Genomic DNA, 13,739 nt, shown 5'->3' with positions numbered 1-13,739 from the left:
TTGAAGATGGTAATCTCGAGTTCTATCGCACTGAAGATGCTGAAAACCAATCAGCATATGCACTGCAAGTGAGCATACACAATGATAGGTTTTTGTTGCAAAATATGAAGTAGAATCTGAGATTACCATCTTAGTAGCAACAGAGCAATGGTGGATATTTCCTCGACCGTCCCGTCCGCCCTTAAGACAAGACATAATCAACAATAGTACGCCACAATACTCGGTTTGTGGCTGCCGCTCTCCATCCTCGGTCGCGCCCAATGCTCGCCAAGTCACGCTCCACCTGGTCCGCCCATCGTGCTCTCTGCGCTCCACGCCTTCTTGCGCCTACCGGACCCGTTGCAAACACCAGCTTTGCAGGGTTGTTGTCCGGCATTCTTGCAACATGCCCTGCCCAGAGTACCATCTACTCTCCAGTTCGAACTACTTGTTAGGCCAGGACTACAAAAGGTCACGTCAATAATTGATTCCGCTCCGTTTCGACTAAAAGTACTCTTGGTACCGACATTCGCCAAGTCGACATCTAAGATGGCCAGTGTTTCTAGCAGGATCTGATCCCGCTGCAGCGCGGGTTCGTGAAACGGCTTCCCCATTCCCCGGCCCAGGCATTAAAGTCACCCGCTATTACCACCGGCCTTCGCCCTGTTAGCACGGTCGTTATGCGGTCCAGCATTTGCGTGAACTGCTCGGTTGGCCACCGCGGAGGCGCATAACAGCTACAGAAGAAGACCCCGTTTACTTTGGCGACCACGAAGCCCTCATGGGTAGTAGACATCAACTCCTGGACAGGGTATTTTCCCGTCGTCCATATCACCGCCATTTTTTTCTGAACCCAACCGCAACCCAATTGCCGTTGCTGGCGGTTACTCGGTATGGGTCCGATTCCGATATAATGGCGTTATCCGTCTCCCACTCAAAAACCACCTGACAAAGCAGTTGCTAAGCCGCGTCACAGTCAGTGGCTCAGATTCGGCTGTGTTACCTGCACTGTGATTTGTTCACTGCGGCTTGATGGTCGGGCACCTTGGACCACCCGTTAGATGCCTGTTGTTTGCGGATTTCCCGGTACAAATCAGGCAAATGGGTGGACTCGTATAGCCTTGTGCCTTATGGCCTTCGGCGCCGCATCTCCTACACAGTTTGTTTCTGTCTGGGCCTCTGCAGTCCCATGACTTGTGTCCTGGTTCCAGACACCTGAAACAAACCTCCGGCGGCTCGTGGAATGTCAGATGACATGCACACCAGCCTACCTTAACCCCCCCCCCTACTTTAACGGACTTTTTAGTCCGCCACAGGTAGCTGAACCGAAGCTACCTGTGTCCCTGCCGGCCCCTTCCGTAGCCTAACGGCTGCGGCGGCCACCTACACCTCACACTGTTGCCGCAGTGCCGTGACGAGCTCTTCCACTTCGGTCATCTCGTCTAGGTTTTTCACCATCAGAGTCCCCTCTTGTGTGAGAGCCCTCACCTCTATCCCTTGTCGAAGGACCCCTTCCGCCAAACTTTTGTAGGCGGCGCCCTTGCGCTCCTTATCGCGCTTCAGCTCCAGGATTATCTCGCCCATACGAATACGTCAAATGCTCCCAGATCCACGAGCTTGGAGTCGCTTCGTATCGCCTTCAAGACGTCCGAGTACTTCGATTGTTCGGTTTTGATGACGAGCCACGGTGTCAAAATTTCGATTATTATCGAACATTCATGTACCTCGGATTTTTCTTCGAAAATGGTTAGTATTTGGGCTATATAATCATAATCGGAAATTCTCGGGGATTTCGGCTTTCAGTCAAAGAAAAGCGTTGATTTTCTTATCTCATCGCCAACGTTTCGATCCAGATGTTGGGATCTTCTTCAGGGCCTGCGGTTTATTCGTTTAATTAGGATGGTTAACAGACTACATAAAGACTACACTTACTCGAAATTAATCAATTTTGTCCAATCCCGTGTACATCTCACGGTTGATTGTCTCGTTTTGAATTTGCACTGCACAAGTCTCACTGTGGATTTAAAGCCGTCAGAGAAGTAGTTTTGGGAACACGGAATATAAGGGTACATACTTTACTGCCAGCACCCCCGAAGGTCTAGACCTCCCATTTTGTACCACCCACCCACTACCTTCGGGGGTGCTGGCAGTAAAGTATGTACCCTTATATTCCGTGTTCCCAAAACTACTTCTCTGATGGCTTTAAATCCACAGTGAGACTTGTGCAGTGCAAATTCAAAACGAGACAATCAACCGTGAGATGTACACGGGATTGGACAAAATTGATTAATTTCGAGTAAGTGTAGTCTTTATGTAGTCTGTTAACCATCCTAATTAAACGAATAAACCGCAGGCCCTGAAGAAGATCCCAATATCTGGATCGAACGTTGGCGATGAGATAAGAAAATCAACGCTTTTCTTTGACTGAAAGCCGAAATCCCCGAGAATTAAGTCAACTTCCCAGTCGAACCTCTACAAACATAATCGGAAAACTAGAAAATATTTCATCGCCGAAAATTTTTCCATACATTTTGTATGGGACGTTTTTTGGGCTAAAATTGTAATTATTAATTTTTAGTATGGAAAATAGCTTAACACTCATTTAACTCAAATTTTCCCCGATAGAATATTTTCAAATTTTGCATTTATAAATTATAGCTGAAATTCTAACATTCTATGAAGAAAAATCCGAGGTACATGAAAGTTCGATAATACAGGTCGGACTCGATTATCCGGAGTCGGGTTCACATGCTTCTCAATCATATATCTGGGTAACGGAACGCTCTATAAAGCTGAAATTTTGACAGTTTGTCAAGCCAACTTTGATTATTGATCAGTCAAAATTTCAGCTTCTTACAGCATTCCGTTTGTGAGATTTTACTATGGGAAGCGCCAGAACCCGACTCCGGATAATCGAGTCCGACCTGTAATCAAAATTTTGACACCGTGCGAGCGCGTCGCTTTCCTCATGCTTGGCTTGACACCTACTCTTTTACACCTTGGTTTGGTGTCCCTAGCTTCTTCTATCTGCGGCTTTGTTTTCTTCTTCCTCCGCTCGACCTTCGTCCGAGGGGTGTCCTCCCCTTGGTTCGCCCTACTCTGTAGTTACTGAGGGTCTACCAGCGGTCGCAACTACTTGTTCCCATTTTTCCGGAACGGGTCAGCCTTTTCAGGCCAGTTTTCCGGGAACCTGGCTGGGGTCCGATTTGCCGACATTACTGTCGACCTTCGGGTTATTACCCTTCCAGCCTTGCGGGTACAGCCAGACAGCTCCTCACCTGACGGCTGCCTCACCCGCTTCTGCGAGTGCGAAAGCGAAGACCTCCGTCTGTGTAGACCTCGTATCCTTTTCTTTCACATGTTCCTGCTTGGCATCGTCCATCGACATACGAAGTCGCAAACGGGGCCGTTTTCAGTTCGTTACTAATGTCGGACTTCGTGGACGCAAAGTCGATGATCTTGCCTAGCTGCTGCTCAGCCACCTCGATTGCAGGCAGTCCTTCTCTTTTTTGGTTGATGACCCTCAACAACTACGCTCCGTCCAGTACCTCCACCGGCTGGTTTTCCGGGGAGTGGACCGGAGCGCCCACGCTGGAGCTGTGTGCGCAGCTTGACCACACCTATGTACGTCTCACTTCTCCTTAACGGAGACCTCGCCAACCCACTCCTTGCGAAGGGGTTAGCATCGCCACTATCACTACCTCTTACGTTTTGATTTGATTGTTTATTTGTCTTCATGTTTAAATCCCATTAGTCGCACAGGAAAAGAGGTCCACCACGCCAGAGCCCTGCCTCAACGCGGTAAGGGACGAAATACTGTGGGGGGTGCCCAGGTACTCCGCAGGCTCCGTTAAAGATCGAGTATCTTTTTCACCCCCTCGATCACTCACGATCACTCGGCACGGGTTGCTTGGCACCATGAATTAGAATTAGTATACGCGGCTGCATCGCAAGTTGGGTGGGGGGGGGGGTTTCGTCTAGCCCCGGGACTATAATCCCTGCTGCCCCCTCTACGTACCTATTAATAAACTACTACAGTTTATCAGAGAAAAATATCGCCTAAAAAGTAGCAGCAGTACTAGTACATAGTAGGTAGTTCAAAGTATCAAATCACCCCATAAAATAATAAGTCAGTAACGGAAATCTCAGAAAGGCTAAACTAGCTGATGTCTGATGTTCGAATGTGTCACACTGTATGTTAAAAATTTAGATCGTGAACCACCGTGAACCTCGAAACAGGTATTTCCGTTTACCTTCCTATCATTAGGATAGGTAGACAACTGGCGCGTCATAAATTTGAACTAGGAAGGTTCCTCGTGTTTGCTTTCAAATTGGCTACAACTCAATAATGAATGATTTGGCAAATTTTTACGAGAGATAACGTTTTGTTTTATTTGGTCTAACTAGACATTAGACAACAAACGAATGTTTACTCAGAGGTGCTTCAAATGTATCGAACCACTCATATAACGCTGCGGGTGATAATGCTAACAACCATCTGCTGAAGTTGTGCCCCCGTCGTCGCGGGGATTTTTGAGTGGACGACATGATCAAGTCGTGTAAATATTTACAAACCATCGAAAAGCCCGTATGCTTTGCTACAATCACTACTAGAGACAATTGCCATCATTAGTCAAACTTCCCTGACACACACCACTTTTCTCCTCTCCCACATTTCAGCCCCCACCCGAAGAATGAAGAGTGCCAAGCTGCAGGCTGCCCTGGCCAAGCGCCGCGAAGCCGAGCAGATCAAGTTCCAAAAGTCGGCGGCCGTCGAGCGGTACTACGACCAGTGGAGTCGCATCACGTCGCGGTTCGACTCGTGGAACTCGCCGCAGTTCAATCGGCAGGCCGAGGAAGCCGCCCGCAAACGCGAGGAAGCGGAAAAACGGGAAGCCGCTGTCGCCGAGCGGCGCGAGAAACTGCGTGTGCAATTGCAACAGGAAAAGGATGATTTCCAGCGGGAGATTAAGGGTAAGTGTTTTCTGTCTACGGGTTTCAGGGGGATTTTTTGTATGTGATTCATTTATGGCTAGAAAATGGAATTATACATATTTTCTAAAGGGACACTATGATGGGGATTCCCTCAGTAAGTTGCAGCACTTCAACCATTTTTTTAAGACTAATAGGTTTTGGATTAATTCGCACAACTTCGTAGGTGAGGCAATCATAGATAGCTTTATGTGAGTTGCTTCCTTCTCGTTCATAACTAAACGGAACCATCTCCGGCTCTAGGACAAGCTGTTCTGGCCAATTCCTTGTGACAGCTGAGGAATGGAAAATGAATCTTCTTGAAAAAAATTTAGAAACCTCTACGATTTCTTATACACTCCCGATCAAAAGTTTGGGGTCACCTCCTTTAAAACATGTCATTTTTTAGGCCCATATCTGCGCCAATTTGCGTCCGATTTCAAAACCCTAGGTCTTATTCAAAAGCTAATAAGTCAAAGTAACTTCGAACATGATTTATGTGAAACTTTTACAAAAATGATTGTATGTAAACTTAAGCTAAAGTTTTATTTCAAGGTTAATATATGTGAGCAAAAAAAAAAAATACTTCGTTGTTCGAAGCTTGCTTCTTGAGATTTGTGCATCTAAAGTTCTGATGCACAGTTGAACCGGGATTTCAAGGCGTTTATGATGGTGGCTCCAAAGAGGAACACTAGGACGTCATCCAGGTGTGGCAAACGATCATCGAGCGATACGGAAAATGGTATCAACGATCCCGAAACTCGGATCTAAACAAATAAAACAGAGATCCGGAGTGATTCGCAAATAGGGCGTAATTGACAAAGCAATAACAATGCGAAAACAACAACCGAATTATGCTGATACAATTTCAGTTCCTATTTATATGTAATTCAGAGTAAATCATCATTAACAAGCTTAAGCGATACAGTTCTGACACACTTTCTTACTTTCTTGATTTTCTAAGAAAACAGTATGAATTTGGTAATTTTCGCATTCAATTACTTTTATTTTATTACGCCCGAATCGATACCCGATAATGCTAAATTATAGTATTATGGTATTGGGTGTTACTATGCGCCATGAATCTATATCAATTTCAGAATCGCCTTTTTCTATTCGCCTTGTTTATGATTTTGACAGAATTTCGCGGTTTGCTTTCGCCGTGTTTATGTTTTGAAATCAGTTTCACTATCGCCGTGTTTACGTTTTGATTTCAGTTTCGCATTTAACTTTCGTAAACAAAACACCGGGAGTGGAAGGCATAATTCTTGATTTGATTTCGTGTGACACAGAATGGAAGTGTGCCTTCTACTCACTCCGTGATTTTCAATAATTAAAAAAGTGATATGTAGGAAAGTTTGTGAGTATTTAGTAGGAAAATCTAGCATCTTTTCACTCCTATAATCACTCAAATTGTGTACATTTTGTCAGTTACGACTTTTCGCGAATTACTCCGGAGATGATTGATTAGCTATAGATGTAGCACAATATAAAATAGGAACATCCATTTAGTACGTCACGCTCAAAATGGGAATTTTGTTGTTGTAGTCGATACTGTAGCGAACCGCTAGGTGATCGCTGTGAGTGTAGCTATCGTCTACTCTCCAGTTAGAACTACTCGTTAGGCCAGAACTACAAATAGTAACGTTAATTATTAGTACCGACATTAGCCAGGACGACATATATTCTCTAGCAGAAGACCCCGTTTACTTTGGCGACCACGAAGCCCTCATAGGTCGTAGACACCAACTCCTGGATGGGGTATTTACCCGTCGTCCATATCGCCGCCACTTTTCTGGACCCATCCGCGACCCAGTTGCCGTTACCGGCGGGTACTCGGTATGGGTCCGCTATGATGGCGATGTACATTCCCCACTTAGAAAGCGCCTGACAAAGCAGTTGTTGAGATGCTTTACAGTGGTTCAGTTTCAGCTGCGTTACCTACGTCAGTTTCAGCTGTGATTATTTTTTGAAGGTCGGGTACCTTGGACCACCCGTTGGATGCTTGTTGTTCACGGATTTCCCGGTACAAATCAGACAAATGGGCGGACTCATACATCCTTGTGCCGCATCTCCTATACAGTTTGCTCCTGTCAGGGCCTTTGCAGTCACATGACTTGTGTCCTGGTTCCATACACCTGAAACAAACCTCCGGTGGCAAGTGGAATATCGCACCAGCGTACCTCTCTAGTTTAACGGACTTTTTACGTCCGCCACAAGTAGCTGAACCAAAGCTTTCTGTGTCCCTGCCGGTCCCTTTCATAGCTTAAAACGGCTGCGAGGACCACCTGTACCTCGCACTGTTGCCGCAGTGCCGTGACGAGCTCTTCCTCTTCGGTGATCTCGTCTAGGTTCTTCACCTTCAGAATCGCCTCCGCTGTACGACTCTCACCTCAACCCCTTCGTCAAGGACCTCTTCCGCCAGACTTTTGTAGGTGGCGCCCTTGCGCTCCTTGTCGTGCTTGAACTCTATGATCAGATCATTTCACCCGTACGAGTGCGTCTGATACTGCGCACGTCGGCTCCCAGATCCACGAGCTTGGCATTGCTTCGCATCACCTTCAAGACGTCCGAAACTGTTCGGTCTTGATGACGAGCGCGTCGCCTTTTTCGCGCTTGGCACCTACCCTTCTACCACAGACAAACAGACGTAACACTGTAACACTTTTCGAAAGGGCTTGGCACATGTATGTAATTAACGATGAATTTGAATTTCATTTGATTTTCGCGATCCTTCCACCAGAGGCGCTAGTGTTCGATCGCTTTTACGTTTGCTAGTGTACACGTTTCTGAATGATGCAAATAACAATTTCAGCAAGATTCTGTAGTAGTGTGGGTTTTGGCAAACGTCAAATCGCAATCCATCATGGCGGACAGTGTCTCGCGCGGTTATACCAACAGATGGCAGTGTGTTCATAAAAAAGACATCGGCCAAGAAGTTTATATAAATTTCCCCTAAGAGTTGCGTCTGTTTGTCTGTGCTTCTACGTCTTCTAGGTGCTCCTACACTCCTGTACATCTAGCGGTGTTTTCTGCTTCTTTTTCCGCTCAACTTTCGTCCAATGGGCCCCTCCCCCTGGTCCGCCCTACTTTGTGGTTGCTGAGGGCCAGCCATTTCATGCCCACACTTTCCAGCTTTCCGGGACGCCTGGCTGAGGTCCGACTTACCGGCATTACTGCCGGCCATCGGGCTTAGTAATCGCCTAGCCTTGTGGGCACCACCAGGCAGCTCATCACCTGACAGCTGCCTCACCCGCTTCTGTGAGTGCTCAGCAAAGGCAGTCGCATCCGTCACAACTTTTGGGCTACCTGCTAAAGCGAAGACCTCCTCCTGGGTAAACTTCGTAACCTTTGCTTTCGCCGGTTCTGCCGCTGCTACAGTTTTTACAAGTCTCTCGTGATCTTGCTTGGCATCGTCCATCAACTTCCGAAGTCGCAACAGGGCCGTTTTAAGGACTTCGAGGACGCAAAGTCGATGATTTAGCCAAGCTGCTGCACAGTCACCTCCAATGCAGACAGCCCGTCTCGATTTTGCTTGATGGCCGTCATCAACCACGCTCCGTCCACTATCGTCCCCGGCAGGCTAGCCGGGGAATGAATATGAGCTCCAAAGCTGACACTACGTGCACCGCTTCCTGCTCCTATCTGCTCACTTCTCCTTAACGGAGACCTTGCCAACTCACATTTTGCGAAAAGGTTAGCTTTACCACAACTTCCTCTGATTTTATGATTTTTGAAACTCGATTTTGGTTTCCACGAGTAGCACGTGAAAGGAGGTCCACCACGCTAGCCCTGCATAAATAAAATTGGCATGATGGCATAATTAGCTGACAATCCATCTAGCAGACCGTTTACATGATGCTAATTGTGTCGGACAATCTAATATCCTCATTATTGTCCACTAGTTTTAGCACCGAATTCAGAAGCTTCTGAATTTGTCATGCTAATTTTATTGTCAGCTAAAAAGTGTTTACATTGCGCTAAATTGGCACCAATACTGCTCGAAAATGTATTGTCGCCCAGAACTAGCAAATATGTAAACGGGCCATAAGGCGCCAAGGGCCGAAATACTGTGCAATCTTTTTCATCCCCTCGATCACTCATTCTTCGATACGACTCGTTTGACACCTTGAATTGTGTTCAGTAGTAGGCCCCGGGATTGCAGTATCTGCTGCTTCCGAGTGTTTGGAGAATTCATCTGTACAAATACCTAAGAATTGTATGGGCAATGGGTATTGGGTATGCCTAATATTCATGTTATGAATTTCTCCCCTCCCCTTTCATTTCTACTTTAAGTTTAAAATGCGAAACAAGCTGCGATGTATAATTATGCCGTTTCTCCCTGTTTTCTAGAGAAATTCCGCACCAAGCCAAAACCCATCCCCACGGAACTTCTGGAGGGCGTACGATCCCGTTTGAACGACGTAGAAGCGAAACGCCGCATGGATCTGGAAGCCCGACTGTACACCAAATGGCGCATGGGTTACGACCGGGACGCCGTGATATTGGACTCGAAGAGTTCCAGCCAAGCGATGGCCAAACTAAACTGGATGGATCGTCAGGTGGAACTCCAGCTGCAGAATGAAAAGGAACGCAAAGAAAATCAGGAGAGGGAGATTCGCTTGCATGAGGAAGCTCGAAGGCACGAGGAGTTGCTGCTGGAGAAGAACAAGCTAAGGGAACAACAGATTAAAGAATTACGGAATCACCAGGAGGTTCATGTGAAAGAACTGAAATCAAGAGAGCAGGAAATGAACGAACTGAAAATGTACGAAATGCGACTGCGAACCAAGAAGGAAGAATTCGAGAAAGAACTCGAACAACTTCGGGTGTACAATGATCGTCGGCGCGATCGAGTGGTGGCCATGCATAACTTGAGGCGCATCAAGATGCTGCTTCGGGAGCGATCGGAAGCGGTTCGCAACGATCTGAAGCACGATCTGCAACTGTTGCAGAGAATATCTATTGACAATCCGGAGTCGAACGAAAGTATCGACTACCTGCGGAAGAAATTCCAACTACAGTACGATCTGGAGGTTGATCAGCAGACGGCCATCGAAACGATGTACGAGTCGGAAGCCAAGCACAATCTTTCCAAGTGGGAGGACAAGTGGAACGAGGAGGCGCTGATTAGGGAACAGCAGCTGAGGTGCCTGTTGGAGGATCGAATTCTGGATTTCGAGAGCAAACTCATGGACACCATCCAGCGGCAGCGTGATCTGATCGATGTGCGCGAAACACACATCAAAGCCATTGAAGCCGCCAACCAGCAGCTGAAGGAGCTGATGAGTGAAAAGGCCAAGGACCTCACAGTGGTTGGCTCGTCCAATCAGGTTCGAGAGCTGCTGGTAGAGAAGGACAATAGCTCACAACCGAGCAGACCATCGACGTCTCAAAATTCCCGTCGTAGTTCCACGTTTAGTAGCATTTTTCCGTTTGACGATTTGAGTGTGCGAGATCTGAAGCTGTGCGAGCGGAAGCCTATCGATGTGGATGGGACAGCAGTTCCACTGTCGGCGCCAAAGTTTGGCCGGAAGAAGGTAGCCTGGTGCTAGCGCGGTGCGATGACTACGATGGAGCAAAGTATTTTTGCCACAATTTTTATACAACTCTCCAAAGACTACTATTGTGTTCTAAGAATATCGGTAAGTGCCTAGCTATATGCATTGAGATTTTACTGATTTTTGACGATATTATTAAGCTAAGGATAGTAAATATTTGTAATTTTGTAACATTTTCGCATGAATTCAATTTTCCGAAATCCTCAATCACAATAAACTTGTGTAACATTACATTACATCACTAAAGCATTTAGGAATTGAGTTTTCACTGATTATTTGTACATTGTTGTAGGTGCAAATCATCTTTGTTAGACCTCGTGGAGAGCGATGAACCTGAAAACGATCATGATGGTGGCTCCAGAGAGGAACCCTAGATCGTCATCTAGTTTCACAAATGGGTGATGTTACGATCCGCCACCCACCGTACAGCAGTTCTGGAAAGCATCATGCGTTTGACGTAAATTTTAGTTTAGCATTCTTGCAACGTGCCCTGCCCACCGTATCCTTCCGGCTTTGGCCACCTTCTGGATGCTGGGTTCGCCGTAACGTTCAGCGATCTCGAAGTTCATCCTTCTCCGCCACACACCATTCTCCTGCACACCGCCGAAGATCGTCCTTAGTACGTGTCGCTCGAAAACTCCGAGTACTTGCAGGTTATCCTCGAGCATGGTCCAGGTCTCGTGTCCGTAGAGGACCACCGGTCTTGTCCGGTTCCGCCTACCAGCATGTACTTTGTTTTTGAGGCATTCACCTCCAGTCCGACCTTTGCTGCTTCGCGTTTCAGGCGGGTGTACAGCTCTGCCACCGTTCCAAATGTTCTGGCAATAATGTCCATGTCGTCCGCAAAGCACACAAATCGTCCGGATTTTGTGAAAATCGTTCCCCGGTTGTTGAGCCTGGCTCGTCGTATCACACCTTCCAGAGCGATGTTGAAGAGTAGGCATGAGAGTCCATCACCTTGTCGCAGTCCCCGGCGAGATTCGAATGAACTAGATAGTTCACCCGAAACCCTTACGCAGTTTTGCACACCGTCCATCGTTGCTTTAATCAGTCTAGTCAGCCTCCCAGGAAAGCCGTTTTCGTCCATGATTTTCCACAGCTCTGTGCGGTCGATACTGTAGTATGCCGCTGTGAAGTCGATGAACAGGTGGTGCGTTGGGACCTGGTATGCACGGCATTTCTGGAGAATTGGCGTACGGTGAAGAACTCGTCCGTTGTCGACCGGCCGTCGATGAAGCCGGCTTGATAACTTCCCACGAACTCATTCGTTTTAGGTGAAAGACGACGGAAGATAATCTGGGATAGCACTTTGTAGGCACCATTCAAAATAGTGATCGCCCTGAAGTTCACATTCCAAATGGTCGCCTTTCTTGTGAATGGGGTAGATTACCCCTTCCTTCCACTCCTCGCGGCTGACATGTGATGACTTTTAAACAGCATCTCCAGAGATTCCTTCAAGAATTCATCTAGGGATTCCACCAGGCATTTCTTCGGGGATTTTTCCTGGGATATCTTTAGAGGTTCTTCCAATGATTGTTCAAGTGCTGTTTTCGAGGTTTTTTTCAGAAATTTCTCCAAAGATTCTTTAAGGTATATACTGCCCCCACTCGCATAACAGTCCCATTTGCAAAAATTAGGAATTGAGAAAACGGCATTTAAAGTTTGAAAACTTGTTTTCATATAAAACTTTGAAAAATCGCCAAATTTTGAAAAATATTTCGATCATCTCGAAACTTTCACAGATTGCTTTGCACATGAATATATATCTGTAAAAAATATTACAATCACTACAAAGTTGTTCAGTTTTGTGTTACGTAACACAAAAATCCATGATAGGACTGTTATACTTTTGATATGGGACGCTCATAACTTGGTATTTTTTTTCACACATTGACATAAAAATTCGTTATTTTTATTGTTGTTTTTGGAAGTACATAAAAAATGATGACTATTCATAACGTTAACTCAAAAATGATGAAAAGTGAAATGGGACTGTTATGCGAGTGGGGGCAGTATATTCCTGCAGGAATACATGGAGAATTCCTGAAGGAAACCTCGAAAACAGTACTTAAACAATCATTGGAGGAACCTCTACAGATATCCCAGGACAAATCCCCAAATGTCTGGTGGAATCCCTGGATGGATTCTTGAAGGAATCTTTGGGGGAATTCGTGATGGGATCACTGCAGCAAAAAATGGAAAAAAATCCTGGAGGAATTGTTTATACTCATATAGTTTACGACACTAGACTTCCAGAAATTCCCGAAGAAAATTTTACTCAATTATTCAAAAAATAATCCAGGAATTTCTTTAAAAAAATGTACCAAAAAACCTTTAGGTATTCCTTTCATCCAAGTTTTCCTTCAATAGTTCGTCCAGAAATTACTGCAGAGATGGATTTCTTCAGATTTTTATCCAGGGATTCCAACAGAAATTCTTCCAGGAATTCGCTAAGAAAGCTCTCCTGAGATTCCCTCAGGAATTCCTCATGCTGGATTGCTTACGGGATTCATAATGGGGGGTTTCTTCACAAGTTCCTCCGGGGAATCACTCGGGAATTATTTCTGTGATTCTTTCTGGAACAACTTCAAGGATTATTTTAAAAATGCCTCCAAGATCTCTTCTTGTGATTTCTTCAGGAATTTCTCCTGGAATTCTTTCAAACATTCCTCCAGGAACTTTGTAGAGATTCTCTTAGGAATTCCTCTTGGGATTGCTTCCGAGATTCCTCCTGGAGTTTCTTCAGGAACTGCTTTTTAGGATTTCCTCAAAACTTTCTCCTGAAATTTCTTCAGAAACTCCTCCTAGGATTTCCTCAGAAATTGATCCTTGGATTTTTTCAGCAATTCTTCTTGGGATTCCTCCAAGATTTTTTTTGTTTATAGAGACTTTACATTGTCTCTAAACCTCCAAGAATTCTTCAAGGGATTCCTCCAGGAATTCTTGCAGAATTCCTGCATGGATTCCTCATAAAAAATCCTATGGATTTGTCCGGGAATTCCTCTAGAGATTCCTACAGGAATTCTTTCAGGGATTTCTCCTGAAAATGCTCCAGTTCAAGGAAATCCTCCCGGGACTTCTCTGGGGATTTCTCATGGAATTGATACAGGGATTCCTCCAGAGATTTCTCAAGGATTTTTCTTCCTTCCTTCGGGAATTCCTCCGGGGATTTCATTCAGGGACTCCTCCAAGAATGCCTTTAAGAATTCCACCAGGAATCATCCCAGG

General features: G+C 45.8%; 1 protein-coding gene across 1 annotated transcript; it reads left to right on the top strand.

The window, feature by feature from the left end:
- Positions 1-4,145: 4,145 nt before the first annotated feature.
- Positions 4,146-10,655, top strand: LOC109422735 (trichoplein keratin filament-binding protein). The gene is made up of 2 exons (XM_029872052.2): positions 4,146-4,953; positions 9,304-10,655. Exons 1-2 carry the CDS (start codon positions 4,674-4,676, stop codon positions 10,503-10,505), a joined length of 1,482 nt encoding a protein of 493 aa, XP_029727912.1. The 5' UTR covers positions 4,146-4,673; the 3' UTR covers positions 10,506-10,655.
- Positions 10,656-13,739: the final 3,084 nt, after the last annotated feature.

Source organism: Aedes albopictus, chromosome 3 (genome assembly GCF_035046485.1).
Source record: "Aedes albopictus strain Foshan chromosome 3, AalbF5, whole genome shotgun sequence".
Classification (NCBI taxonomy): domain Eukaryota; kingdom Metazoa; phylum Arthropoda; class Insecta; order Diptera; family Culicidae; genus Aedes; species Aedes albopictus.
This window is presented reverse-complemented; position numbering and strand designations above follow the sequence as displayed.

Coding starts and splice junctions, on each gene's coding strand:
- LOC109422735 (XM_029872052.2), top strand. CDS start 4,674: ATGAAGAGTGCCAAGCTGCAGGCTGCCCTGGCCAAGCGCCGCGAAGCC. Junction 4,954..9,303: donor TTTCCAGCGGGAGATTAAGG/GTAAGTGTTTTC, acceptor CCTGTTTTCTAG/AGAAATTCCGCACCAAGCCA.